Consider the following 24,385-nt stretch of genomic DNA (forward strand, 5'->3'; position numbering starts at 1 on the left):
AGCATATAAGGATGATAGTCAGTCTTATATAGCAGATAAGTGGAATGACTGAATTGAATTGAAATTTATTTGGACAGCAGCAATATCACCGCAAAATCGTGAGAAATACACGAACACACACACGCACGCACGCACGCACGCACGCACGCACGCACACACACACACACACACACACACACACACACACACACACACACACACATATATATATACATAAGACTTTTATAATGATGTAGTTGATCGAAAGGTTTAGGACTGAAGCTTAAAGCTTTTAAGTGCCCTAACCCAGCTCATGTTCTGAATTTCAAGAAAGAAAAATATAACATATTTTTGATTATACCATGTCAGCCAAGGGAAAATAAAAATAAAAATAAAAATAAAAATAAAAATAAAAATAAAAATAAAAATAAAAATAAAAATAAAAATAAAAATAAAAATAAAAATAAAAATAAAAATAAAAATAAATAAAAGTCTTTTAAATCCAAAAACAAAACATAACCGAAAATTACAAAAGCCACTGAAGCGTTGTACATTTTACACCAGATTAGCATTTGCATACACAACCGTGTTTTTTTCCATTATTTGTGTAATTAAAAAAACATTTTAAATATTTTCAATAAAACCCAGAAAAACAAAAGAAGCAAATGGAAGCTGTCACAATTTGACTTATGGATATAATTATATGTGATCATTTTGTAGGGGAAAATATATTCTCTTTGCCTCTACTTTTATAACTAATCTAAATAAGTAGCTCGGCTCCAGACAAGTTCTTTTTTTTTCTTTCCCAGTGATTCATATAAAATGGTGCAGATAAGGTTCACGAGTGAAGGAAATATGATTGGAGGAATTTTATCAGCCAGCGCATGAATTACTGTTTGAAAATGCTTATGCAGGGGCATTTCATTAATCATTTAATCATAATCCGAGCAGGATGTTTGAACTGATTTCACAAATACCCTTTCATTTCACTACTTCATTATGCTCACTAATGGATCCAATATATTATATATATCATAAATTATATCACATCTTCAGTGACCATGTAGGTCACTGTCAGCAGGCTTGTCTTGGAGCGCACACGTTGGCGCCGGCAGACGGGAGCGAGGTGTGGAAAGTGGCTGCATGGCTTTATAAATGTCGGTTACAGCAAATCAAAAATAGTGACGGCATTTAATGCAGCACATTTTTGTTTTTAATACCACTAATACACCGAATACTTACAATTAATTACCGGGTTGATGCAAAATATTAAACATTCTGATTTCTATGAGCTTTCTCTCAATTCACTTAAAATGAAGCTGGTAAACATTTGTGTCCACTAAAATTTTGAAAGAAGAAAATAATAGGTAAAGACGCTTCAACTTCAATTTAACTGGCATAGACTGAATTTTCAATGAAGGGCAGCCTACGTGCACGGTTTTGAAATTTCCCTGTTCATAGGCGACATATGCCCCGCTTCTTTTCATCCTTTGTTACATTCCACTTTATTTCTCCTAATGACATGGAGAGTCACAGTGCATAATTAATAGGAAATGAAATATTCAAATGGCCCTAATGCGGCCTTAAGAGAGAGAAGTGTCTGGACACGAGAGCAGCGGGGACGGCAAATTGACAATGAGAAAGACTATCAACGTTGGCATGTGTCACTTTTTGGATTTCAAATGGAGACACTTTTAAAAGCTCGGTAGCGGACTGACAGTGTTTTGTGTAAATGGAAACAATAAAACAAGTCACTCAAGTCATGCCTGCAATGCAATCGTTTTTGTAGGTTGAAGATCATTTTGGTTCCTTTGCAATTACTGACAAGAGAAATGAGACAGAGTGATCTTAAGATGTCCTTTTCCCAAGTTGACTGAATGCTCTCATCATTTACAATATTTTAGTTGTACGTATATTTTATATGTTATGGCAGTGGTTCTTAACCTTTTTTCAGTGATGTATCCCCTAACCAGCGCAAAACATTTCTGATGGGGGGGGAGGGGTCACTTAAAACAGTCCTGTGCCATTATTGTCTGATTTATTAAACTTTGGAACTTTTATGTGGTCTCTTGAACTATTTGGATAAAAAGATGCATCTAAAAGAAGAATGAATAAAAATAATACATTTTATTATAAATATAAATTTGTGCACTATAATAATAATTATTATTATTATTAGTATTTATTACAATTTATTTGTATCAGGAACAGTACATATTAATAAACATTTCAGTAAATATGCCAGAATTAGCCCAAATACAATTTTTCATCTGCAGTCCCAAGGTAGATCAAAACATAAAGTGTGATCTTTTGGGATACTAACGCTCTGTTCTCAAAAATAAATAATTCACTGAATTTTAAATAAAGTTTTTAAAGTGATTGACAGGTGATTCTAGGTGGCATAAGGCAGGTTCGGTCGAACCATTCTGGAACGGGGGAAATCGTGGGTTTTTAGGGCACTGAAAATGAATAGCCTACTGAATATTAAATTCATTTTCTGAACTTATATTTTCCTGAAATATTTACATATACTTTTGAAATCTATTTTAAAATCTCGCGTACCCCCTGGAGTACCATCACGTACCCCCATTTGAGAACCACTGTGTTATGGGATTCTAATGTTTTGCTCTTGGATTGAGACGGTGTGTTTTGGGGCTTGCAGACAGTGCAGCACTAGAGGGCACTGCAGTGTTTCACTGGCTCTGACCTCTGGCAGGACAACGTCCGTCCTCGACTGCCCAAAAAGAAAAAAGAAAAAAAAAAGCCCACCAAGCTCTTAACACACACCTCTGTGTGTTGAGCACAAAAACAGGAACGGGGATTTGCTGCTTTGTGTTTATCAAGATAGCACACGTAGGCATGTCATGTTTTCTTTCAACAGAATAAATACACACACAGTTTAAAACAACATTTCAGACCCATGTTAGTTGTTGCTGTTGGCATGTGGAGCTGAAATCTGCTTGACGTTCGAGTCCTCCTCACCTTTCTTTCTGTCTGCCTAGCGGTGTGTGTCCTGCTGACTCAACACTCACACACTGATACGTCTTCATGTAAAGTTTCAACAATTCCATCCATAGGAGACATTTTCGTGCACGGAATGCATTTTTTGTTATTATTTTTATTCCTTTCAGAGGCCTACAGTATCAGTTGCTCGGCTTCATGTGGAAGCGCTTAAGGGTTTGAGAGTTAACACCTTGGTGAGCTGCTCGCACACTGGCCTGCTGGTAGACAAAGGCGGCTTTGTGGAGACTCTCCCCAAATGTTTTCTTAACATGTTCCAAGCAGTTTGAGCAGGCAACTAAAGTAAACAAGATGTTGCCATGATAAAAACACTTGTAAAAACAAAGCAGAGTGCACTTACAGACATTGTCAGGGAGAGTTCTACTGTGTGCCCAGGATTTTATTCCCTTCGCTTGTGTAAACAAAGGGCGAGGCAATGTCAGAATACAATAAAGAGAGAACGATTTCAAGGCCCCCCCCAAACCAAAGCCAATATATATGCCTTTGTTTGGGTGTGTTTGGCTATAATACACATTTTAACAAAATGTGTTTATTACAATTACATAAATTTTTTCCCCTCTGTACTGTATAATACAGTCTCCCGATTAGCTGCTATCCCATTATCAGAGTGAATAATATAAATGAATAAAAATACCAATACAATGTAAATGCTTTTCAACCCAGTTTAAAAACTAAGCTATTTTTCCATACCTACAATTAAGGTCTTAATTTAAAATCATGTTTTTCAAAATCTTGTTATTGCACCCTAAACTCATTTTAGTAAGCTGTTTTTCATTTCTTTACTTTGCTTTTGAATATCTAAGTATGTTTGTAATTACTCTTAAATGCTGTGCTAAATTACAGTCGGTCAAGCATATTGAGTTGCTTTGTGTATGAAATACACAATGAATTTGTATTTTTACAACACCTAAATAACATTTCTAAACAGTAGGGCCTGACCGATTATAATTGGACAATTATTGGCCTTCAAACATTGGCCAAAACAATCGGCCAATTGGGTCAGATGGCAAATAATTTTTCACCTCAAAAACCAAAGTTTCCAATGCTGTGAAAGTACCCTGAATGCACCATTTTCCTTGTGTAGCGTTAGCAACTAGCAAGTGTGTAGCTTGTGTTATTCTGGTTATTCTGTTGTCCCCCAAGCGTCCTTTAAGCTGCTTCATGACACCTCAGTTGGAGTTAACTGTAAAACTAAACACACGTCGTTAAGAATTTTACGGCATCTATTGTATATTTAAATACAAAACATACTTCATTTTTAAAACATCGCTAGCCTAGCGCTAATGCTAAAAGTGAAATGCACATGAACAGTCAGTATTTGTTTTTACTGTTTTTTCAGTTGCTATTATTTCAGTTCATTCTATTCTTATTTCACTTTCTTATCATTTTATTTTGCCATTGTCCTTTGAAGTTATATTTAAAGTTGATATTTAAATTTATTTTCTCAAAATTCAAGGATGCAAACATCCAAGGATTTTTTTCATGTCATGAAATACAATCCCAAGATTTGTGAAAATAAGACAAGATAAAAATATATAAAATAAAAGGTTAATGCTTTACAGCAGTTGTAGTAAGAGTAAGAATGTTTTATTATTGACACATGAATCTATACAATACCGTCATGAAATGTGTTGATAAGGTCATGCTATGGACTGGTCATTCAAAGCAGAAAATCTTAATAGCAAAAGTTTGTACGTAAGTGACACCCATTGAAAAGGAATTGGGGGGTGGTTAATTTTATGCATTATATATATTTTTAAATAATCGGCAGATTAATCTGTAATCTGTATTTTATTCTGTCAAAAATTGGTATCGGCCTAAAAAAATGCATATCGGTCTAGCCCTACTAAAGAAAGTGAACATTTTTCATTTCTTATTAAGCGCTCAATACCCACCCTCGATTTGGGATCTTTTTCATGGGATTTTACAGCACATGAAAATACAAAGCTATATTTTTGTTTTTTCAAACCGCACCGCACACTTTGTATTTATTAGCAAACAATCTTGTGTCACGAAACACTTCAAAGGCAAGCTGCACCACGAGTGGATTTATGCAAACGATCAAAAGAGGATTCAAAATATTGACAAAGCATCAAAGTTCCAGTCATCTCTCAGGCTGGCCCGCATGACACCTTTTGCCCTGCGTCTGTTGGGGAAAGTGTGCGAGTGCTTGTTTTTGGATAATGGAATTGTGTCATATCTTGTTTAACGTGAGACTAATCCGGGGTGACAGTGAGCCATTGATCTGCTGCCACAAGGCAGATGTTTTCATCCTCTCCGTAACCATGGCGCTGTTATGAGCTGGATTAACACGAGCGCACTGCACACCAGGTTGATAAGCAAACCTGAGGTCTCAGGCAGGGAATCGTGATGTAAAACAACAATGGCCTGCGCCTGGCTGAACAAGCTCTAATCTGTTCCCGAGTTGTAATTTCAAAGCAGGTGTTTCTGTCTAAGATAAAGCGCTACAAGCACGCATGGTTAAATACCTGGCTAAAGAACACAGCGATGGCGTGGTCAACAATTAAATGCAGAAAAACTGTGGAACCTTAAAAGAAGAAATGTAAGGAGCGAAATAAAGCACCAGGCAAGGAAGGCAGTCAAAGACAAACAACAAATCCCCGTGGTCCAATGACAAGGACAAACATGCAGTGCGCCCAAAGTGTGGCCCGCTACGGATAAACATCCTACGGTTGTTTGTTTGGGAAAAATGCTGCCATCACCATGGGAACTGCACTTATCACAGGAATTAGAGGCCCATGGCGTCCTCCAAGGGAGACTCGGGCTCGCTACCCTTGTCAAGAGAGGACTGTCCCAGGCAGCCACTCAGGAATAACAACTAGCTTTTGTTGCAGTGCGTTTGTGTGGATGGTGTCACAAAACGTGTCATCGAGACAAAGCGAGGACACGCACTTGGAAATGGAGGAGGATGCCTTTGACTTACTTCAAGAATGAATGGAAGTCATCGAACACCGCTTCGCAACCGGGCCACTTGCAAACGCCGTGACCATAGAGAGGATGGCTGTGGGGGTGGCAGTGTTCTATTGTGGATCTGAAGGAGAAAATTCAGAGGGAAATATGCAACTTCACTTTTTTGTTGATCAAACATGTCATTATTGGCATTGTTGTAAGCAGGTGATATGCTCACGTCTAGCACTTGAAAACGAACTGAAACTACACTTTACATGTACAAAACTAACAGTCAGTTAATTTAATAAATGAGTCTTTGATCGGGAGTTGTAGTGCTTTAATTGTGTGTCGCCTAGAAGCGACATTATCTAGCGGCAGCCAATAGAAAAGCGCCGCCAGATGACGTCGCTCCTCAGCAAGGATTAAGAACTTTTATGTTGATTATGGCTCGGATGGTTTCCTTGCTGTTATCACTTGATTCAGTCCAAAACGTGACGCTAGGTAACAAGTGTGCTCCTTTTTTGGTTCATATATGAAGACAAAAATATAGCCATTCATCCATCCATCCATCCATCCATCCATCCATCCATCCATCCATCCATCCATCCATCCATTATCTGAACATTTATAAAAAAATATCATAACCAGTTCAACCGGATTTAATACTTGTCAAAGGATTGTGTTGCATCTCACTGCAGAAGTTGTATTATGCACATTATTTTTATTATTTTATTTTAGTTAACGGAAATTAACAAAAAAAATAAAACTAAAATTAAAAAAATATATATTTTGTTAATGAAATAAAATAAGAACAAAAATTATTTAAAAAAAACAAAACTATAATTATAGCAAAAATGTCTTTCAATTTAGTCTTTGGTAATTAATTTAATGGATGAGTCTTTGGGGTTGATTTTAAATGTGATTTCAAGTATATTTATTTCAATATTAACCGGAATAAGTATATTTGAAAGTGTGTCACACAGAAGTGATGTCATCTAGCAGCAGCCAATAGAAAAGCACTTTCAGATGATGTCGCTCCGAATTTTGCGTGCTTGACTGACTCGACTCAGCTGCTTTTTCATTTAATTCAGCCAAAATGAAATGCTAGGTAAGAAATGCGTTACTTTTTTTTATTTTACCACGTTATTTATTAAATATTGCACACAAGTAATATAAATTTTTTAGAACGCAAACTAATACTAATTAATATATACTATACGATACATACTAATACTAACTAAAACTACACTAACACTAAGCATTTTTTAAATAACTAAAACTAATAACAACTAACAGAACTGCACTGAAAACTAATTAAAACTACATCTAAAAAAAAAAAAAAAACTCAAAACAAACTAAAAACGAACTAAAATGAAAATTCCAAAACAACAATAACCCTGATTATGCATTGCACATAATGTGCTTCAGTGTTTGTGTACTGTTATGCAGTAGTTGTATTTGATTTGTGGATGGTTGTTTTTAAATAATTTTCATAATAACTTTTTTTACTACACAAAATACACAATGTTTTGAAAAAAGAAAACAAACTAAAACTAATACTAAAATTAATAAAAGATAAACTAAAATGAAGCATAAAAAAAAACACTAATAAAAAAAAAAAACGCTCTGAAAAGTTATTAAGACTAACTGAATAAAAAATAAAAAACTCAAAACATAATAAAAGCTAACTATACACGCTAAAGTATTACATCCAGTGTAGTTAACAAATCTTCTGAGTTATTTTTTAGAGTAACATGCATAATATAGTGTCACAATTTTTTTCTTTCATTCCAATAAACAAAAAACAAAGTACAGCTGTTTGCAGATACTGTGAACAATATAAAAAAAAAAAAATCAAATCCAACTGAAAAAAGAGATTTAAAATTTGTTTATGTACGCACAAAGTGAAGAAGAGGATTCCTTGGCTTTTTGTGTTCTGCATCATGTCAATCTGAATATGCCACAATGCAAAAAGCGACAGATACTTTTCCGATCGAGCGCAAACTGTAAACATTCCCACCTGGTACCAATTGACTATCTGGTACTCGCCAATCCAAGTCACCAGGGGCTGACAGGCAACCACAAGCAGCAAGCAACACAATAGAAGGGACATCTATGAAAAAGTAACTTTACAACATCTTCCATATGTCAAGAGGTGTAGAAGGAATGTTAGCTCCAGTGGGGAGGCTAGCATGAAAACAAGACATATGGAAACAAGCACTATGCAAGCCACACCACTTCCAGCTACAACAGCCTGGGGGACTGTCCTATATCGCTGCCACCTGTGCTTCTTCTTTCCCAATTGTGCACACTGCTGCTAATTCTCACCGAGTCTGACGCTTTCAAAGACATCCGGCCATGCGCTAATATTGTGCTGTAACTACTAACACCATTTACTATTTATAAAAGTATGCATCTATAGTGAATACACTTGTCATTATAACACTAGTTTTCTATTTCGCCCACACATTAATTGTGTATTTAAAGGGGAAGTCAACCGAAAAATGGCTGTTGTGGAATATGAATTAATTAGCAAAATTAGCAAATTCCAGCCGTTTTTATCCGTTTCAGGGGGCGGCCATTTTGCCACTTGCTTTTAACTTAGCTCAGCTTGCGGACGTTACATGACTAAACTTAGAAAACTGGTGAGTTGTGATTGGTCATTACCTGAGCGCTGAGCAACTGTGATGTCATTTCAAGTCGACAGCATGAGGCAAAATGGTTGCCGCATGAGATGGATAAAAAACGGGTGGAATGTGCTGCTTTCTTCATATTTTATTCCAGATAAGAATCTTTAACATAGCTGGAGCATGTTTGTATTGATCCTGTCTATTATTAATATTTGTATATTTTTTGTTGATGATGACTATATTTCAGGTTGGGAAGATTCATCATTGTGGTTAGAAGGGGTTTTCCCCTGTCTAAGTCACGTTATTGTTTTGTTCAATTTTGAGTCATACATTCAGATGATGATCTTTGCTCAGTTGAGTATATTGAGCGTTAACCTTAAAAATGTGTGGTTAGGTGACGTTACTATGGTTTTAATTTAAATAGATGTTTTAATTATTTGCGAGCGAGCACCCTTTTTGGTTAATTGTATATAAATATAGACATTACGCCTCATCAAAACACATTGAACAGCAAAAATTAAAATCAGGGTCTTGAATGGTGGAGACGATCCCAAAAAAGCTTTGCTGGGCTGGATACTAGGGCTGGGTTTAAAAAATCAAATAATTGATATTAAAACGATTTTCCTTTTCGAACCCAATATCAATTCATAAAACCATGAATCGATTATTTAAATATCTATTTTTCCCATAAATTAATGTTACAGGTTTTTTTTTTTTTTTACTGTTCATATGAATTTAAAAGTATTTTCTTACATTAATGAAAGATCTGACTTATTGCACTTTAAGACAATTCAGAATATTTGAAGTTTATATTTACAGTTATTAAATTTGAATTATGAAAATATTTTCATCTCATCCTTGCTGATGTCAATGTTTGTGTAACACTGCAATAATTATAACGTGTTACTTGAATTAATAAACTAAATCATTTGCCCAGTTATGGCCTCAGCAAAATTGACTTTGGAACTTAATATTTGTGGAGTTGTTATCATGTGCTTGACATTTAAAAATAATTGATGTTCCATAAATAATCGATTTCAGATTGAACTGAAATGAATTGAATGGAATCCTGAAAAATCGAAATCGAATCGAACTGCACTCTTGTGAATCGAAATCGAATCGATTGAAGAAACTAGAATCGATACCCAGCCCTACTGGACACACGTGTGTAAGTGGAGCAACGCCGCTTACATCCCATTCTGCAAGTAGTCGGAGGTCAAGGCAAGCTCGCTGCTGCGTATGCCGCAGCAGTAGCTAGCTGAAGCTAAACACATTGCGGAGTCACTTTTAAGTTAGTAATCACTGCGTCCATGGTGGTGAATAAACTACACTTCTGACATGTATTGTCCTCACAAAGGTATGATGACAAAAGAAGGAGAAGCCATGCTAATTGCTAGTACACTTCATAGATGTCTGGCTGGAACCACATGCAATAGCAGGCAAATAAGTGTCTGCACTCTAGAGAGACAATTAGACAAAAAATCACAGAAAATATGTCAGCCGGGAGGAGTGGTCGATTAGTTTAAACGTATATTAATAGATTATAAAATATTCATAATATCAGAATTGTTATTTGGTTGTTTTCACAACACAGTTCTGAGTTTTGATTTTGACTTTTAAGGTCTGCACAATATATTCTCAAAATTACATAACAATAGACCTTATCTTTAAAAAAAAACAAAAACGTATTTTTATATATATATATATATATATACAATATATATGTTTTAATTTAGCTTGCTAAAAAGACCATATAAGACACTCAGAAATACTTAAAACGTATTTGCGGTTAAAATTGCCCCATTTTGGAGACAACAAAATACAGTTTGTTACTGCGCACAATGTGAATTTAATGAAAAATGGGTGATTATATATAGTTATTATATTGTATTTTTGTTTGATAAAACCTTTTTTCCGGTCCCAGAAATTAACCAGCAAAGCATGCACGTCAAAATTAGAAAGTTTCTCCTTAAATGAAATGATTAATTAGCTAAACTGCTCTGCAAAAAAACAAAAACAAAAAACACTTGCAAGTGTATTATAAGGAATTTGTGTCAGATATTTATCAGAGTCATGTCATTTAAATAAACAAATCAGCTAATAAAAATGATCAGCCTCACCAGGATATTTAAATCAGTGCATCGCAAACACTGACACAGGTTGAATGAGTTGAGAGTGAGCCATTTTATGTGGGATGCTGTTCAGAGTCTGTTTGCGGAGAATTCTTCAAGACAACTCAGCATTAGCACGTGCCGCGGCTTTGGTGTGTCAAGACGGCAGTGATTGAATTTCTCCTCCTTCCTTAAGACGGAAGTGCAAAGCCGATGAGTGATTCCTGTGGATGCACTTAAGGTTTTAGTTGCAGGCGTCGTCGTGCCTGGCCAGATTTTATATGACACATGAAACTAACTACATGGTACTTAGGGCCCGCTGTAAACCAATCTGAAGCCGGGCGGGAAAACAGGTCCATCAGAAGAGAGGCGTGTTTCTGTAGCCTGACAAAAGGACTTGCAAAACCACATCAATTAAAAGTTCATTTAGTTCAGCATTGGCAAGATGAGTGGATGCACTCTGTTTACTACTCCCGGGCCAGTTTCTTAAGACAGATTTTTCAAATACTTATGTCTATATATTAGGCAAGCATTTTCTCAAAGATGCTCTATGAACTTTTTCAAATCTGATCAAATTGAGCTGTTGTCGTTTAGTAGTATTTTCGTAGCTCATTCAAACCCCAAAACGTGTTTTAATATTTTGTCATGCACTCCCAAAAACATGTTTATACGTCTTTTATGTTTATTTTTTTTAATGGTAGAGCATACAGAAGGCTTTGATGCAACTTCTGACATGAAGAGGTTGCTTAAAGCAATGGTTGTTATTAAAAAAATGGCCAGCAGGTGGCAGCAGAGTATAAGAGATCAGCCAGGGCCATGTTGCAACAAGCTCTTTTTGCCAGTATTTTCAACAGGTTTGTGAATAATGATGAAACTCAGCTATATTCAAATGCTAATTGCTGCAAAACGGAAAAAGATAGAAATTTACTTTTTTTTTCCTTATTAAAGAAGAGACTCTAATCTTTATTTTAATTGGTTCCATGTTTTCATAGCAATAGAACATAATATTCTGTGGACCTTGCAAAATCAGTCAAAATGCAGAAAAACAGCCGGGAGCGGAGGGGGTTGCTTCAGTGAAAATGGCTGGGAGTGAATGAGTTAATTAAATCACAATTATGCTAATTTGCTTATTTTGTATTGTATATGCCATCCACGATACCTTTCAGTCAAAGAGAGTCACCTGTTTCTGACAGATGTAAGATACTATGACAACATTGCTAGTCTGAGAATATTCCATCTGAGAATTCTGTCCTCACCTAAGCTTTCGTACTAAACTGCTGCTGACATCTTCTTTAATCTCTGACAGTCAGCGCTTGCCAGCTCACATGCTACGTCTTCTTCCATGATCCGTGGGGCCTGTGTTTTTTCTGCCACTGACGCTCACCTTGTTTGCTCACTTGTGACCATGTGTGATGGAGTGAGTGAGTTAATATCAGCCCCTACACATTGCTTCAACAACACAGGCGCACGTGCACACAAACACACACACACACTCGATGAAACACTGGAAGGACGTGGATCTGATTATTCTCTACAGTATAAAAACTTGTGGTTGGGCTGGGGGAATGTAAACTGAAAATCCAAACTTGAAAAGACAGCTGCTTTAAAAAAAGAAATAAAAACCACTCCCTACAAGCAGCCTGTCCCACTTACAGATATGCTGCTTCTCACCTCCAAAGTGTTAAATATGTTGTTGTTTTTTTCGACATGGTTTTCTTAATGACGCATTGGTTTTGATCAGTCAGTCAGATGTTATGAAGTGAGCTCATGGTGCCTGGAGGCTTCTCGCGAGCAGTTCAAAGATCAGGAGTTGGTGCAAGAAAACAAGCAAATGTGTAAGATGCCAAATTACTTCTTTCCTTACGGCAGAAACACGTGGATGATCTCATTTGAATGGGAAAATATGTTAACACTAACTTTTTTCAGTTTATAGCAGCTTGTTTTTGAGACCAAAACAATCTGGTTAATCAGGTTGATACCAAAACGAAAGAACAGTGTGTGTTTCACCTTTAAAGACATTGTTAATGTGTTGTAATGTTGTCAAGTAAAGGCAATTTGAATGACAGAAAGGCAGGCTTGACCCCCTCATTAACACTACTGAAATATTAAATGAAATATAAATTAATTAAAAACACTGCAATGCCTGTGGGGACATTGGAATTTGTGGAGACCACGGAATATGTGACTTAATGAGAAAAATGTAAGAAAGTACATTAGATGACATCGCCGACATTGCCAATGTGTCCTCACTGATGAGGACTCACTGTGAGATATACATTCACCGACCACACGGTCACGTAAAGATTAGATCAAACAATCAGTATTTGTAAATTGAATAGATGATGTATGTACATTGGACAAATACATTAGGCACATACATACGTACGCACGTAAATTCTAATAGGACAATATCAAAGATTTCTACTTTTACACATGATACAAGAGGTTGTCCGAATGTATTGCCTAAGGGAGTCAAAATGAGTGTGTTCATTTTGAGTTAATTTAAAGTTCCTTTAATGGCACACATTTTTTTTTATGCGTGATTAATGACTGCCCCTTACTTGGAAAGCCTGTACTGGGGGAATTCCAGTCGCAATGCAGCAGACACATCCACGTCAAAATTTAGCAGTAAAAAATGTAATAATAATAATGCATATATTTGTGGAGACTGGGGCCAAGTTGTATATGACAATTTAAAAAATGTGCAGAATTTCACAAGTCACTTCATATTAAAGATTAGATAGCTCTTAATATGAAAAAAAATGCACTGAGCTGTCACCAACGTCTTACAAATGCATTTGTGCCATCTAGTGGCAGATAATGACCTCAACACAAATCAATATCACACTCGTTTTTCACAGTACAATACATCTTTTTAATCTTAACTCAATTTTATGAATTATTATGAAATTATTCCATCAATGACTGAAAGATACAGCCAAACTATATTAGTTTAATTTTTTTCCCACTTTTATGCTTACAATTGAAGTCATGTGATTAATTACTATTACAAATTTGAATCGCCTGTCACCCCTAATATTGCCCCATGTAACAAAAACACTAAAAACAACTTAGTATGATGCACTGCAGTCGTACACTAATACAAGCAAAGTCAATTAATATCTTTCTGATTATGTCAGTCAAAATCAAACGTTTCCACCAGCTCTTGGTAAATGTATGCAAATAATTTTCCTAAAGGCAGACAAAAAAGGTAGAGGCTTACACTTCTCGCTTGTGACTCATGTACTGCCCATTGTGGGGGGTATGCTGGTTGTGGAGAGGGTTCTTTGGCGGTGCCGGGGAGGACAGATCGAGGCCCCGATGGCCGTTGTGCTCCTCCTTCACATGAGCGTTTGTTACCTCCTTCCAGAGCTGTTGCAGCTCTGCAGGAATCATGCCTGGAACAAACAAATTGGATCATAAAATCAATTAGCAGCTAATCCAACTCTCGTCTTCGCTATTTAATTAAATCATTTGTCTGTAAACAAAACCGCGTATTAATTAGAATCTCAAGCAAGTACTTCCAACCCCCTCCTCAATTCTCCTGTCATCTGGATAATGTTTGTGTACACAAATCCCTTGTACTCACGCAAATTTCATGCCCAGAGTAAAATAATTAACATTCAGACAAGGCATGAAATCTGAATAATGGCCATCATCTTGTGTCGTGCGCACACAACAATAAGTTTACAGCAGCGACACTAGAACCCCCCCCCCCCCCCCGCTGCCTCTTTGAGAAACAGGACCCTGGGGTAATATTCTCAAAAGCGCATTAATGTGCAAAATACTTAAAGCTCTGCACCGCCTCCAATTGACACAGAAGACTTAAACCTAATTTAACAAGTCAAGCACACTGCAGCTAGCCCAGCTCTTTGAAAAAATAAATCCCTTGAAGACAGATGACATTGTTGGTGTGTTGACAACACATCTGCAGTGTGTGTGCGTGCGTGTGTGTTCTGCATGGGCTTGACAGCAAACCTGAAACCTGGGGGGTCAGAAGTTTGGGTAAGAAGGTATAATCCAGTTTTTGAGTATTTTTTTTGGTACTGTTTTTGTGGCCATCTATAGCATTTTGTCACCTACTTAACTTTTTCATTTGAGGCCCACATACAGAAAAATTGAAGGATGCAAGGGCCACTTTGAAATTGTTTGACGTTAATTTATTCAATACACTGAAATCAATCAATCAAGCAATGATATATGTTCTTATAGTTTCTCCCTAATTTTATTTGAAAACTGCTACATAAAAGCTTTTTGTTTAAGGTGAGAAGGCAAATAGTTGAATATTTTTCAAGATTTTGTGGTGGCTTCAGCCCTATATCCCACTAAACTAGATCCACTACTGCATTGAACAGCCACCAATTCTTTGCATATCTAAAAAAGCTCTGCAGGAGTAGTGGCGCCTATTATCTTGACAGCCTCCTTTCTCACTCTACCCAACTCAACCATTTTTATTATTATAATTTTTTTAACTACCCATGCGGTTCATGTCAAATGTAATTTTCAGTATATGCCACACGCTGCTGCAAAATGGATGGTGGGCTGCAAATGGCCCCCAGGCCGTAGTTTTGACACCCCTGGCCTAAGTCATGTTTTGACTTTAATATTTCCTCATGATTCTGGCCACCTCTGCTAAAATCGGCTAAATCCTTAGTTGAATAGGACCATCCAATTCTACGCCTGAAATTAAATTATTAATAATTATTAGGGGTAACAAAATTAATTTAAATTAATTTAATTTAAAGTTCCTTTAACGCCACCATTTTTTTTAATGCACGATTAATGACCGCCCCTTACTTGGAAAGCCTGTACTGGGGGAATTCTAGTCGCAAGGCAGCAGTCACATCCACGCCAAAATTTAGCAGTAATACAATTAATAATAATGCATATATTTTTGGAGATTGGGGTCAAGTTGTATTTTACATAATTTCACAAGTTACTTAATGTTAAATATTAGATAGCTCTTTAATATGAATAAAATGCATTGAACTGTCACCAATGTCTTACAAATGAAATTATGCCATCTAGTGGCAGATAATAACCACAACACAAATCAATATCAAACTCGTTTTTTACAGGTCAGTACCTCTTTTTAATTTTAACACAATTTTATGAATTACAGTGTTCCCTCGCAATAACGCGGTTCACTTTTTGCGGCCTCAATGTTTCTCCAATTTTTTTGGGGTGCAATTTTGCATGCATTTTTTTTTTTGGAGTAATGAACCTATTTCCTAAAATTCATGGTTTGAACATTGAGAATTTTTAACAAGAGAAATGTGAGAAAATGTAAATGCCTCAATGAGAAAGGTGTATAAACTGTGTGGTGAGGGGTTTTAGAGCCTTAAAACATTTATAATAAATGTAAAACATAAAGCTAACTACTTCACGGATTTCATTTACTGCGAGTATTTTTTGGGAACCTAACCCCACCAGAAAACGGGGAAACACTGTTTTATGAAATTACTGTATCAATGTCTAGAAGAAGCAGCCATATTTCTATTAGTTTAATAATTTTTTCCACTTTCTATTAAAAATTTTAATTGCTTGACACTCGTAATAATTATATTATATAATCAGTATTTGGTTCATTTTTTTTGTGTTTTTTGGAGAAAAATAAATGACTTAGGGAGGTGACAAATTTGGTTACTGCACTAACGTCATTTTAAACCAAACCTCCTGTGTGTTTGAACTCTGTGGCCTTTTGTGCAGCCAATTTAAAAAAGAAAAAGAAAAAAAGAAAAAAAAAAAGAAAAGAAAAATGTAGATGTGATAAAATGTATAGTATAGTGAAGTAATCCACATGTTTAAAGCATAGTGAAAGAAGTCCTTGCTGATGTGGTGTGCGTCAAAAAAAAAAAAAGCGCCACTCACTTAACATTACAATTAATTAAAGCTATTCTGAAAATGAGCAGTGTTAAATGAAAGATGATTTGCACATGCTTATCTACTTGAGTTTATAGTCTCCAAATCCCCCTCCCCGTTTCTCATCACCAGCTCTATAGATATCACAAGTGCTCCTTTCAAGCACCAAATTGTAATGTATTGTATGCAAAATGCTTCGTCTTAATTTATTCCTGTTGTGGAAAATAAATGTGAGGTGAAGATCTCAGTCCGATCAGCAAAAATATTTTTAATTTGATAAGCTACTAAAGATTTTAATTATGCTGGTAATGGAGAACATTGGCCTAATGAGGCGGAGGACTCCAGAGAGACGCAAGGGCTAAGAAGTGTGAAATGAGTCTGATAGGATTGCTCTAAATTCACACTAGATCGTTTGCATATCAAAGAGCAGGAAATGATTGCAGGACATATCAATAACCTTTCCACGTTCCAAGGAGTGTCTTTCCTCATTCAAATATTTCCACGCGCTCGCTCGCTCTTATTCTGCTTGCATGTGTTTTCCCTTATTTTCTTCAACGCCTTGCTGACTTCTAATCGAAGTGCACGGCCATGACAGGCAAAACATGCTTAATATTGCACCCTGTGTTTAGCATGCAAATCCCCTGCTTGCTGATTTACAATTACATTACTAAATGTTCCATTGAGCTTTTCATGTTATAAAAGAGACATTGAGGCAAAAGTTCTTTTTTGATATTCTTTTTGAGAAGGTCACTGTTGATGGCTGTGTCTGCACTTAGACAGCAGGAACAATCATTTTCCCCCCACTTGGTGCCCGGTGACAGTGGGCAATGTATTTTTAGCCGATGTGCTTGACAGGGCGGCCCACACTGGCTCAATTACCAAGTAGTCCTGGTGACCCCCGACACGACTGTTTACTCAGATGAAAGCGCAATGGAACGAGTAGGCTGATGAGAGAAGTAACAGAGTGGGACAAAGGTGTCTCGTTTTGGTTTTAGTCTCTCACCATTTTGATTGGAGCCTTTAGTCTATGCGCCATATTTTCGTGTTCAGCGCAAATGTGGCGGAAAAAGCGTCTAACTGCGGATACAAGTTGATGGAACGCAGCCAACTCCTGGCCAATTGAAGCGGCTCCCCATGTTCCCATTAAAAACAGGGCGGTGGATGTGCACACAGTGCTTGACAATGCGGAAGCAGCAATTGATTCAAAGGTGTCCATGCATGAGATTGGTGTGCGCAAAATGTGTTTATACAGTTAAACTGTAAGATTTCCCCTTGCGAATGATGTAGTTGGCCATGTGACGTGGGCAAATGGACACCACCTTACACCCCTGGATTCTGCATCTATGTCTGACCATCCCCCTCCCTCCCTTCAAGTTGTGACGTGCGATCAGAGGGGTACAATTAAAATATTAACTGATTCAAACCCAAAAACGTATAAATAAATTGTTTAATACTTTGTCCTTCACTCTCAAAAACATATTCATACGTTTTTTTTTATGCTAGAGCATACAGAAATCTTTGACGCAGCTTCTGACCTGACCAAAAAATGACCAGCAGGGTGCAGCAGAGTATAAGAGACCAGACAGGGCCATGTTGCAACAAGCTCTTTTTCCCAGTGTTTTAAACAGGTTTGTTAATAATGTTGAAACGTAGCTATATTGTAATGCTAATAGCTGAAAAAGATACAAATATACTACTTTCCGTGATGAAAGAAGAGACTGTAATCTTTCTTTTGGTAGGTTCCATGTTTTTATATCAATAGAACACAAGATTCTGTGGGCCTTGCAAAATCTGTCAAAATCCAGTAAAACAGCCGGGAGCGAAGGGGGATGCTTCAGTCAAAATGGCTGGTAGTGAATCAGTTAAGGTAATAATGATAATATACATATAAAAAATTATAATCCCATGCTGTTGTCATATTGAAATACATGTCCGCGGCGCACCAAATCCGTATGCATGTGCCTCGATCAAATCCACCCAAATTGCATTACACCTGCGCCACTACTCAGACATGCTTTTTGCAAGTCTAAAATCTCATCTACTTTTTGTCACCAAATTGCGAGATGTCCCAGGGGTGCGGAAGCCACATCCATCAGAATGCCACAAATACGTTAAACTAGACTTGCCCCGGCACAAAAATGAAGATGCGCACTTTTTTTGCGCCAAGCACACAGGCACCAATTTACAAAAATAGGCTTCTAAAATTTCAGCTCTGGCTCATGATTTCACATAAATGACAAAAAAATGTCATGACACAAATTTCTTCACGAACATTATTTTTCACGTTTGAACAATCGAGTTGCTTTTGCAGATGTCTCCATCTGATTACAGTGCGACATAATGACATTGATCCGTCAAATCCGCTTTCTTGGTCCGGCAGTTTGTCCGCCTTTCCGATGCGGGATTGGTTTATCTTTCCTCTTTCCATTTTTCAACACAACTCTTGCACTCATTACAATGGCAAAATACAGACAAGAATGTAAAAAATGTATGTTGTTGGGACACTTGATTGATCACCGGCTTCGCAACTCAATTTCACCCCGGCAGGTAGCTCTGGCACAGAGATGGGCCGGCACTTCAACCTCTTCCTGTCCTTGTCCCCCTGTACCCAGGTGACCATGTTCAAGCGAGCAGAAAGTTGATTTAAGGTTCATAATGACATCAGTTGCAGGCCATCATCCTAGAAATAAAAAATGGCCCCTAGTGCTCTAGGCTCTTTAAATCGGGCTGTTACTCCTCACACACAGTCCCAGTGTCATGGGGGGGTGGGGGTTGGGGGGGGGGACAGTGACATTGCTATTAGTTTATTGTTCCGTCAGGCTGGGACCTTCCAGCACCCGTGTTTATGTTGCAGTAATCACTGGCCTGCTGATATGCACCCCTAGGCCTGAAATATGTCCTGCTTCTTGCTGCAGGAACTATTACCAGTAACCTACGGCTGGACGTATCAATCACTGACAGGTCGGCCGTATTCCCCACCGCTGTTCCTGATGTGCTGCTGTTCTGTGGCCACTTCATGGCTGGCCACATTCTTTGCTTTCATATTACCGGCAAATTTGTCTTGTCACCGTCCCACTGGCCTCTCGGAGACAACTTAAATGATGTTGTGCGGCAACTGGCCCTCTTGCAGCACAACCTCAAAGGGGCACCAGGCCATTTGAGCCACAGTGTGCAGATGCTGTGTGTGTTTTGCATTTAAATGAAAACACATATTCAACCCTTCAGCAATGCGAGAGCAAAACAACCGGCAACTCTCTTATCGGGTCAAGAGGACGCGTGTGTGGAAATGTGTGCGCATGTGGTGGCGGCGAGAGGTGGGGGGGGGCGGCTTTTATCCTCACAAGCAAATTGTTATAATTTATAACAGATATCGTTTAACTGCTTCCAAGACTTTGAACATTAACGTCAAAAGAATTTACGGCTACAGGAACGGATAATACGGAGGATACCCGAAATGTGTTTGACACTTGTTATCTACAGGCAAACATGAATTATATCAACTTAGAATGATTTTTTGAAAACAGATGATTAAAAAATAGTGAATATAAAACAACATTAAGTTCAACAACAAATGATTTATAAACTGGCCAAAATGAACAATTATTTTATGAATTATTTAAAGGAACTGCCACAAGAACGAACCATTTACATATATTTATATATCGGTAGTAGCAGTATCCTATTATTAAGGACCCTGCTAACTAAAACATTCTAATCAACGACCGCATTTGTAGTACTGGATATGCTTGCAATGAGGAAGAGGATAGCAAGAGGATAGCATTTGTTTTTGGTATCTCTTTCAGTAACATTTTACACATGTCCACTCTTTACCAATTTCCTGCATTATTCCTCCATTCAAAAAAAAAAGAAGAACAAAAACAACAACATTCAACCCTCAACCTTTCAGAGACAATTGCCTCAGAATTTAGACGTGGTATAAACAATTTGGGTCAACGAACAGTGCTTAGCTTTATGTACGAAAAACACAATACAGCAGGCCGCAAGCAATAATAGCTTTACAAAATCATTGTATTAAAAGCAACATTTTATAATGAGCAGATGACGAGTGGGATAGCCGTGCCAATTTATCACGCCTCAGTTTGAATCCATGATCACTGGAGCCCAGATAGAGCAGATCAAGTCATCACTTGCGACGCAGTGCTAAACGCAAGGCGAATATTGTAGATTAGATCACAGCAGCGTAGGCCAAGCCCGCTGATGCATGAAAGAGTTAAGTGATGTGGAAAACAGAAAGGTCATCAATAACTTCAAACAGTCAAGCAGAAAATGTGTTGAATAGGAAGACAAACGGGGGAACTGAAACACTAGCTTAAGTCATGTAGCAGCTGTCAGAGGCACCGAGTAAAACATCAATGGATTGTGAGGACAAACTAACCAGGGCTTGACTGGTTGAGCCAAACAAAAATGAATGAAGATGCTACCTTAGAAAACGGATTCAACTTACCCCAAAAATTCCAAGCATTTTTTTTCTCTGTACTTATGTACAATACGGTCCCATTTGCTGGTATTCTTTATTATTAGCATGACTAATTTGAATGAATAAAGATTCAAAATATATCAAAGTGTAAATGCTTTGAAATTAAGGTTCAAAATAATGCTCTTTTCCCATACATATTATTAAGGCCTTCCAAAGTATTTTTAAAAATCTATTTTTTGAAAATCTTGTCACTGTGAGCTATTTTAAACATTTTAGTAAGCTATATATTTTTTTATTCCTGGGTTGGCTGGCAATCACTCCAGGGTGTACCCCGCCTTCTGCCCGGAACCAGCTGGGATAGGCTCCAGCGCCCCTGCGACTCTTGTGAGGAATAAGCGGTTAAGAAAATAGATATTTTATTTGTTTACTTTTCTGTTAAATCTCTTAAAAATCAGTTTGTAACTACTTTTGAATGTTGTACTTTTAATTATCGTATGTGAAGCATATTGATTTATGTCAATTTGGGATCACTTTTGTGCAAGAAAAATAAGAGTGTTATTTATTACAGGATTTTACAGTAATTTAATTAACTTGATAGAGAGCTAAAAATTGTCATTTCTGTCATTAACATAAATTTAATGAAATCCTTGCACATTAAAAACAAGATTGGCTTTACAATCTAATGGATAAGTTTTAGTGCTCTGGAACACAATTTCGAAAAATACTTTTAACTCATTCAAACCCAAAAACGTGTAAACACATTAAAAAAAAAAATACTTTGTCATTCACTTCCCAAAACGTATTTACACATTTATTTATTTATGCTAGAGCATACAGAAGGCTTTGATGCAGCTTCTGACATGAATAAGTGGTTTAAACAATGGTAGTTATTTCATAAAACGGCTCGCAGGTGGCAGCAGAGTATAAGAGATCAGTCAGGGCCATGTTGCAACAAGCTCTTTTTGTCAGTGTTTTCACCAGCAATGTGAATAATGATGAAACTTAGCGATATTCTAATGCTAATTGCTGCAAACCTTTTTTTCTGATGAAAGAATAGAGAGACTCTAACCTTTCTTTTGCTAGGTTCCATGTTTTTAAGGCAATAAATAGCAATATTCTGTGGGCCTTGCAAATTCACTCAAAATCCAGTAAAACAGCCGGGAGCAAAGGGGATTCAGTGAAAATGGCTGGCAGTAAATGAGTTAAGGTAAATACGGTAAAAGCAAATGTGAAATGAAAAACACATTTTATTTACATCCCAAATTTGAATATATTTTAAATACAAATGAAGTTTACACACATGCACACGCACGCCTGGTGAGGCTGCCTGGCATTCATTTCTGTGATGATGACACAGTATAAACAGGATGTAGTGGGACAGTTGCAAAAGCTACTAAAAGTACAGTATCTGTCCATATCAGCCGTATAATGCTTTACTCAAAGGGTGTGTGTTTGTTTGCCAGACATCTGACACAAAGCAATTCTGCAAAGCACACTCAACACAGCAGCGCTCCACGCCTGTGCCCACGGCAATTGCCTGCAAGCGGATGAGTGATTCCATACCCAGTCCAAACAATAACACCACTGTACAAACGTGTTTGTGTGTGCCTATTACCTAAGCACCTCTGAACCCTCCTGTTTTTAATCACCCTTATCTTGTTATTGCAAAACTGTTTGTCTTAGCTGGGAATGAATAGTGAATGTCATGTTCTCAAAACCTTACGACAGCGTCTTTTGTCACAAGGCGACCACTCCTTCACAAATAATAAAAGAATAAATAAAGACACAAACTTGTTGGCCAAACAGACACGCTGGCTCCCGGACAAGCAAACATACTGACGCTTTATGAATGATAAATCCCACCCTGACTAAGTTCTTTGCAATGCAGCTGCTTATGGACATGTTTGGATATGGCTGGACAGGTGTCACTGTATATCTGATTAACTTCTCTTCATATTACATATCACTAAGGATGGCCAAAATGCAGTCCAACTAAAAATCTCAGACCCCCCCCCCCACACACACACAAATCCAATTACAAAAGTTTAGCTTTTTTTGTACATGATGCCAAACAGCCTTTTTTTTCTCACCAACATTAAAGGGATGACTCGAGCCATTTTGAACACTAAAAAGTTAATATTTTGTCCAGAATGAATTTGATAACTTCATTATTTGCATTATTATTATTTTTTTTCCATGTATAATTAATACCTTTAAAAACAATTTTTTACGCTTGCAGTTTGGTGACCAAACCCAGAAAACAAGTGAGCCGTGATTGGTCGTTACCTACTTCCTCTGCTTCAACAGACTATACAGTATACCGTAAAATCCCATGTGCGTACTCGTGTCTAATACGCCCCCAAAAATCACCCTTAAAAAGCTCTGTGTGTAAATATTCAAATGTTATATTTGCTCTACAATTTAACAATAAAATCGACAGTTAACTTATTATTATTATTATTTTTGTTTTTATTGCAGGGCTCAGCTCCCTCTCGGTCTATTTGCAGCACATACCCCGGGTCAAAAATTTGTAATATGACGATAAATCACTGATTTTCAACATAAAAGAGAAACATGTCACGGACATACAGAATACAGCGGGAAAATGATTATGTCCATGTCTATTTCTCAGAAGGATTCAAATGTGAGTTTTTCAAAAATAGTCGCCAAAGTGGTTGAAAAAGTCACTAACTATAATGACCAAATTGCTATATTGGCAACACTGACTTGGCTTTTGTAACCACTCTCTGTTTGTAGCCATGTTGTTATGTGCACATCAACTGGGACACACTGTGAAGTGCATAAGACACTTAGATCTAAATAATTTTGAAGAAAAAAAAGGCTACTGTACTGACCGTGCGTGAGTGACTGCGTGAGTGACTGCAGTGGCAGGCCCGTTTGTCCAGGCTGAATCGTGAGCAGCCCTTGCCTCTGAAGGTTGAGCAGATGTTGCTGCTGGACCTGCTGGACCTGAAGGAGCTGCTGCTGGAAGGCCAACTGCTGTGCTGACACCTGCTGCTGAAGACACACATGCATACTTTTGTAAAACACGCTCATTCAAGCCAGTGTTAATATTTAAAGCTGTTTCTAATGTACTATACTGCCTAAATTGACCACATTAAGGAAAAAACAAACACTTTTAGTGTATTTGTAACAGTCTTCAGTAAATGGAACATGTATAATAAAATTATATCATCATACCTGCATCCTGACGTATGAGCTTCAAGACAATACCTATGCCAATATTTTATGATTAAAATATATTATTATATAAAATATAATATAACATCCATCCATTTTCTTAACCGCTTGTCCTCACAAGGGTCTCGGGGGGCGCTGGAGCCTATCCCAGCTGGCTTCAGGCAGTAGGCGGGGTACACCCTGAACTGGTTGCCAGCCAATCGCAGGGCACACAGAGACAAACAACCATCCAC

At 37.3% G+C, this 24,385-nt stretch overlaps 1 protein-coding gene across 15 annotated transcripts in view; it reads right to left on the reverse strand.

The window, feature by feature from the left end:
- The window catches only part of foxp1b (forkhead box P1b), a 188,372-nt gene that overhangs the window by 20,813 nt on the left and 143,174 nt on the right, over window positions 1-24,385 (reverse strand). For 12 of the 15 annotated variants that reach the window (XR_015096313.1, XM_086087384.1, XM_086087381.1 and 9 more), the window contains 3 exons: window positions 23,807-23,969; window positions 13,875-14,049; window positions 5,945-6,052 (listed from right to left, as the gene is read on the reverse strand). Coding sequence is in view for 14 of the 15 variants with exons in the window: in XM_086087384.1 (XP_085943510.1) it covers window positions 5,945-6,052; window positions 13,875-14,049; window positions 23,807-23,969 (446 nt within the window). In the remaining variant the exon portion in view is untranslated. The remainder of the gene's footprint in view (window positions 1-5,944; window positions 6,053-13,874; window positions 14,050-23,806; window positions 23,970-24,385) is intronic. The other 3 variants (XM_086087387.1, XM_086087390.1, XM_086087389.1) reach the window with 1 other exon arrangement.

The sequence above is a fragment of the Leptonotus elevatus genome, chromosome 10, assembly GCF_054856555.1.
Source record: "Leptonotus elevatus isolate MCC_2025b chromosome 10, RoL_Lele_1.0, whole genome shotgun sequence".
Classification (NCBI taxonomy): domain Eukaryota; kingdom Metazoa; phylum Chordata; class Actinopteri; order Syngnathiformes; family Syngnathidae; genus Leptonotus; species Leptonotus elevatus.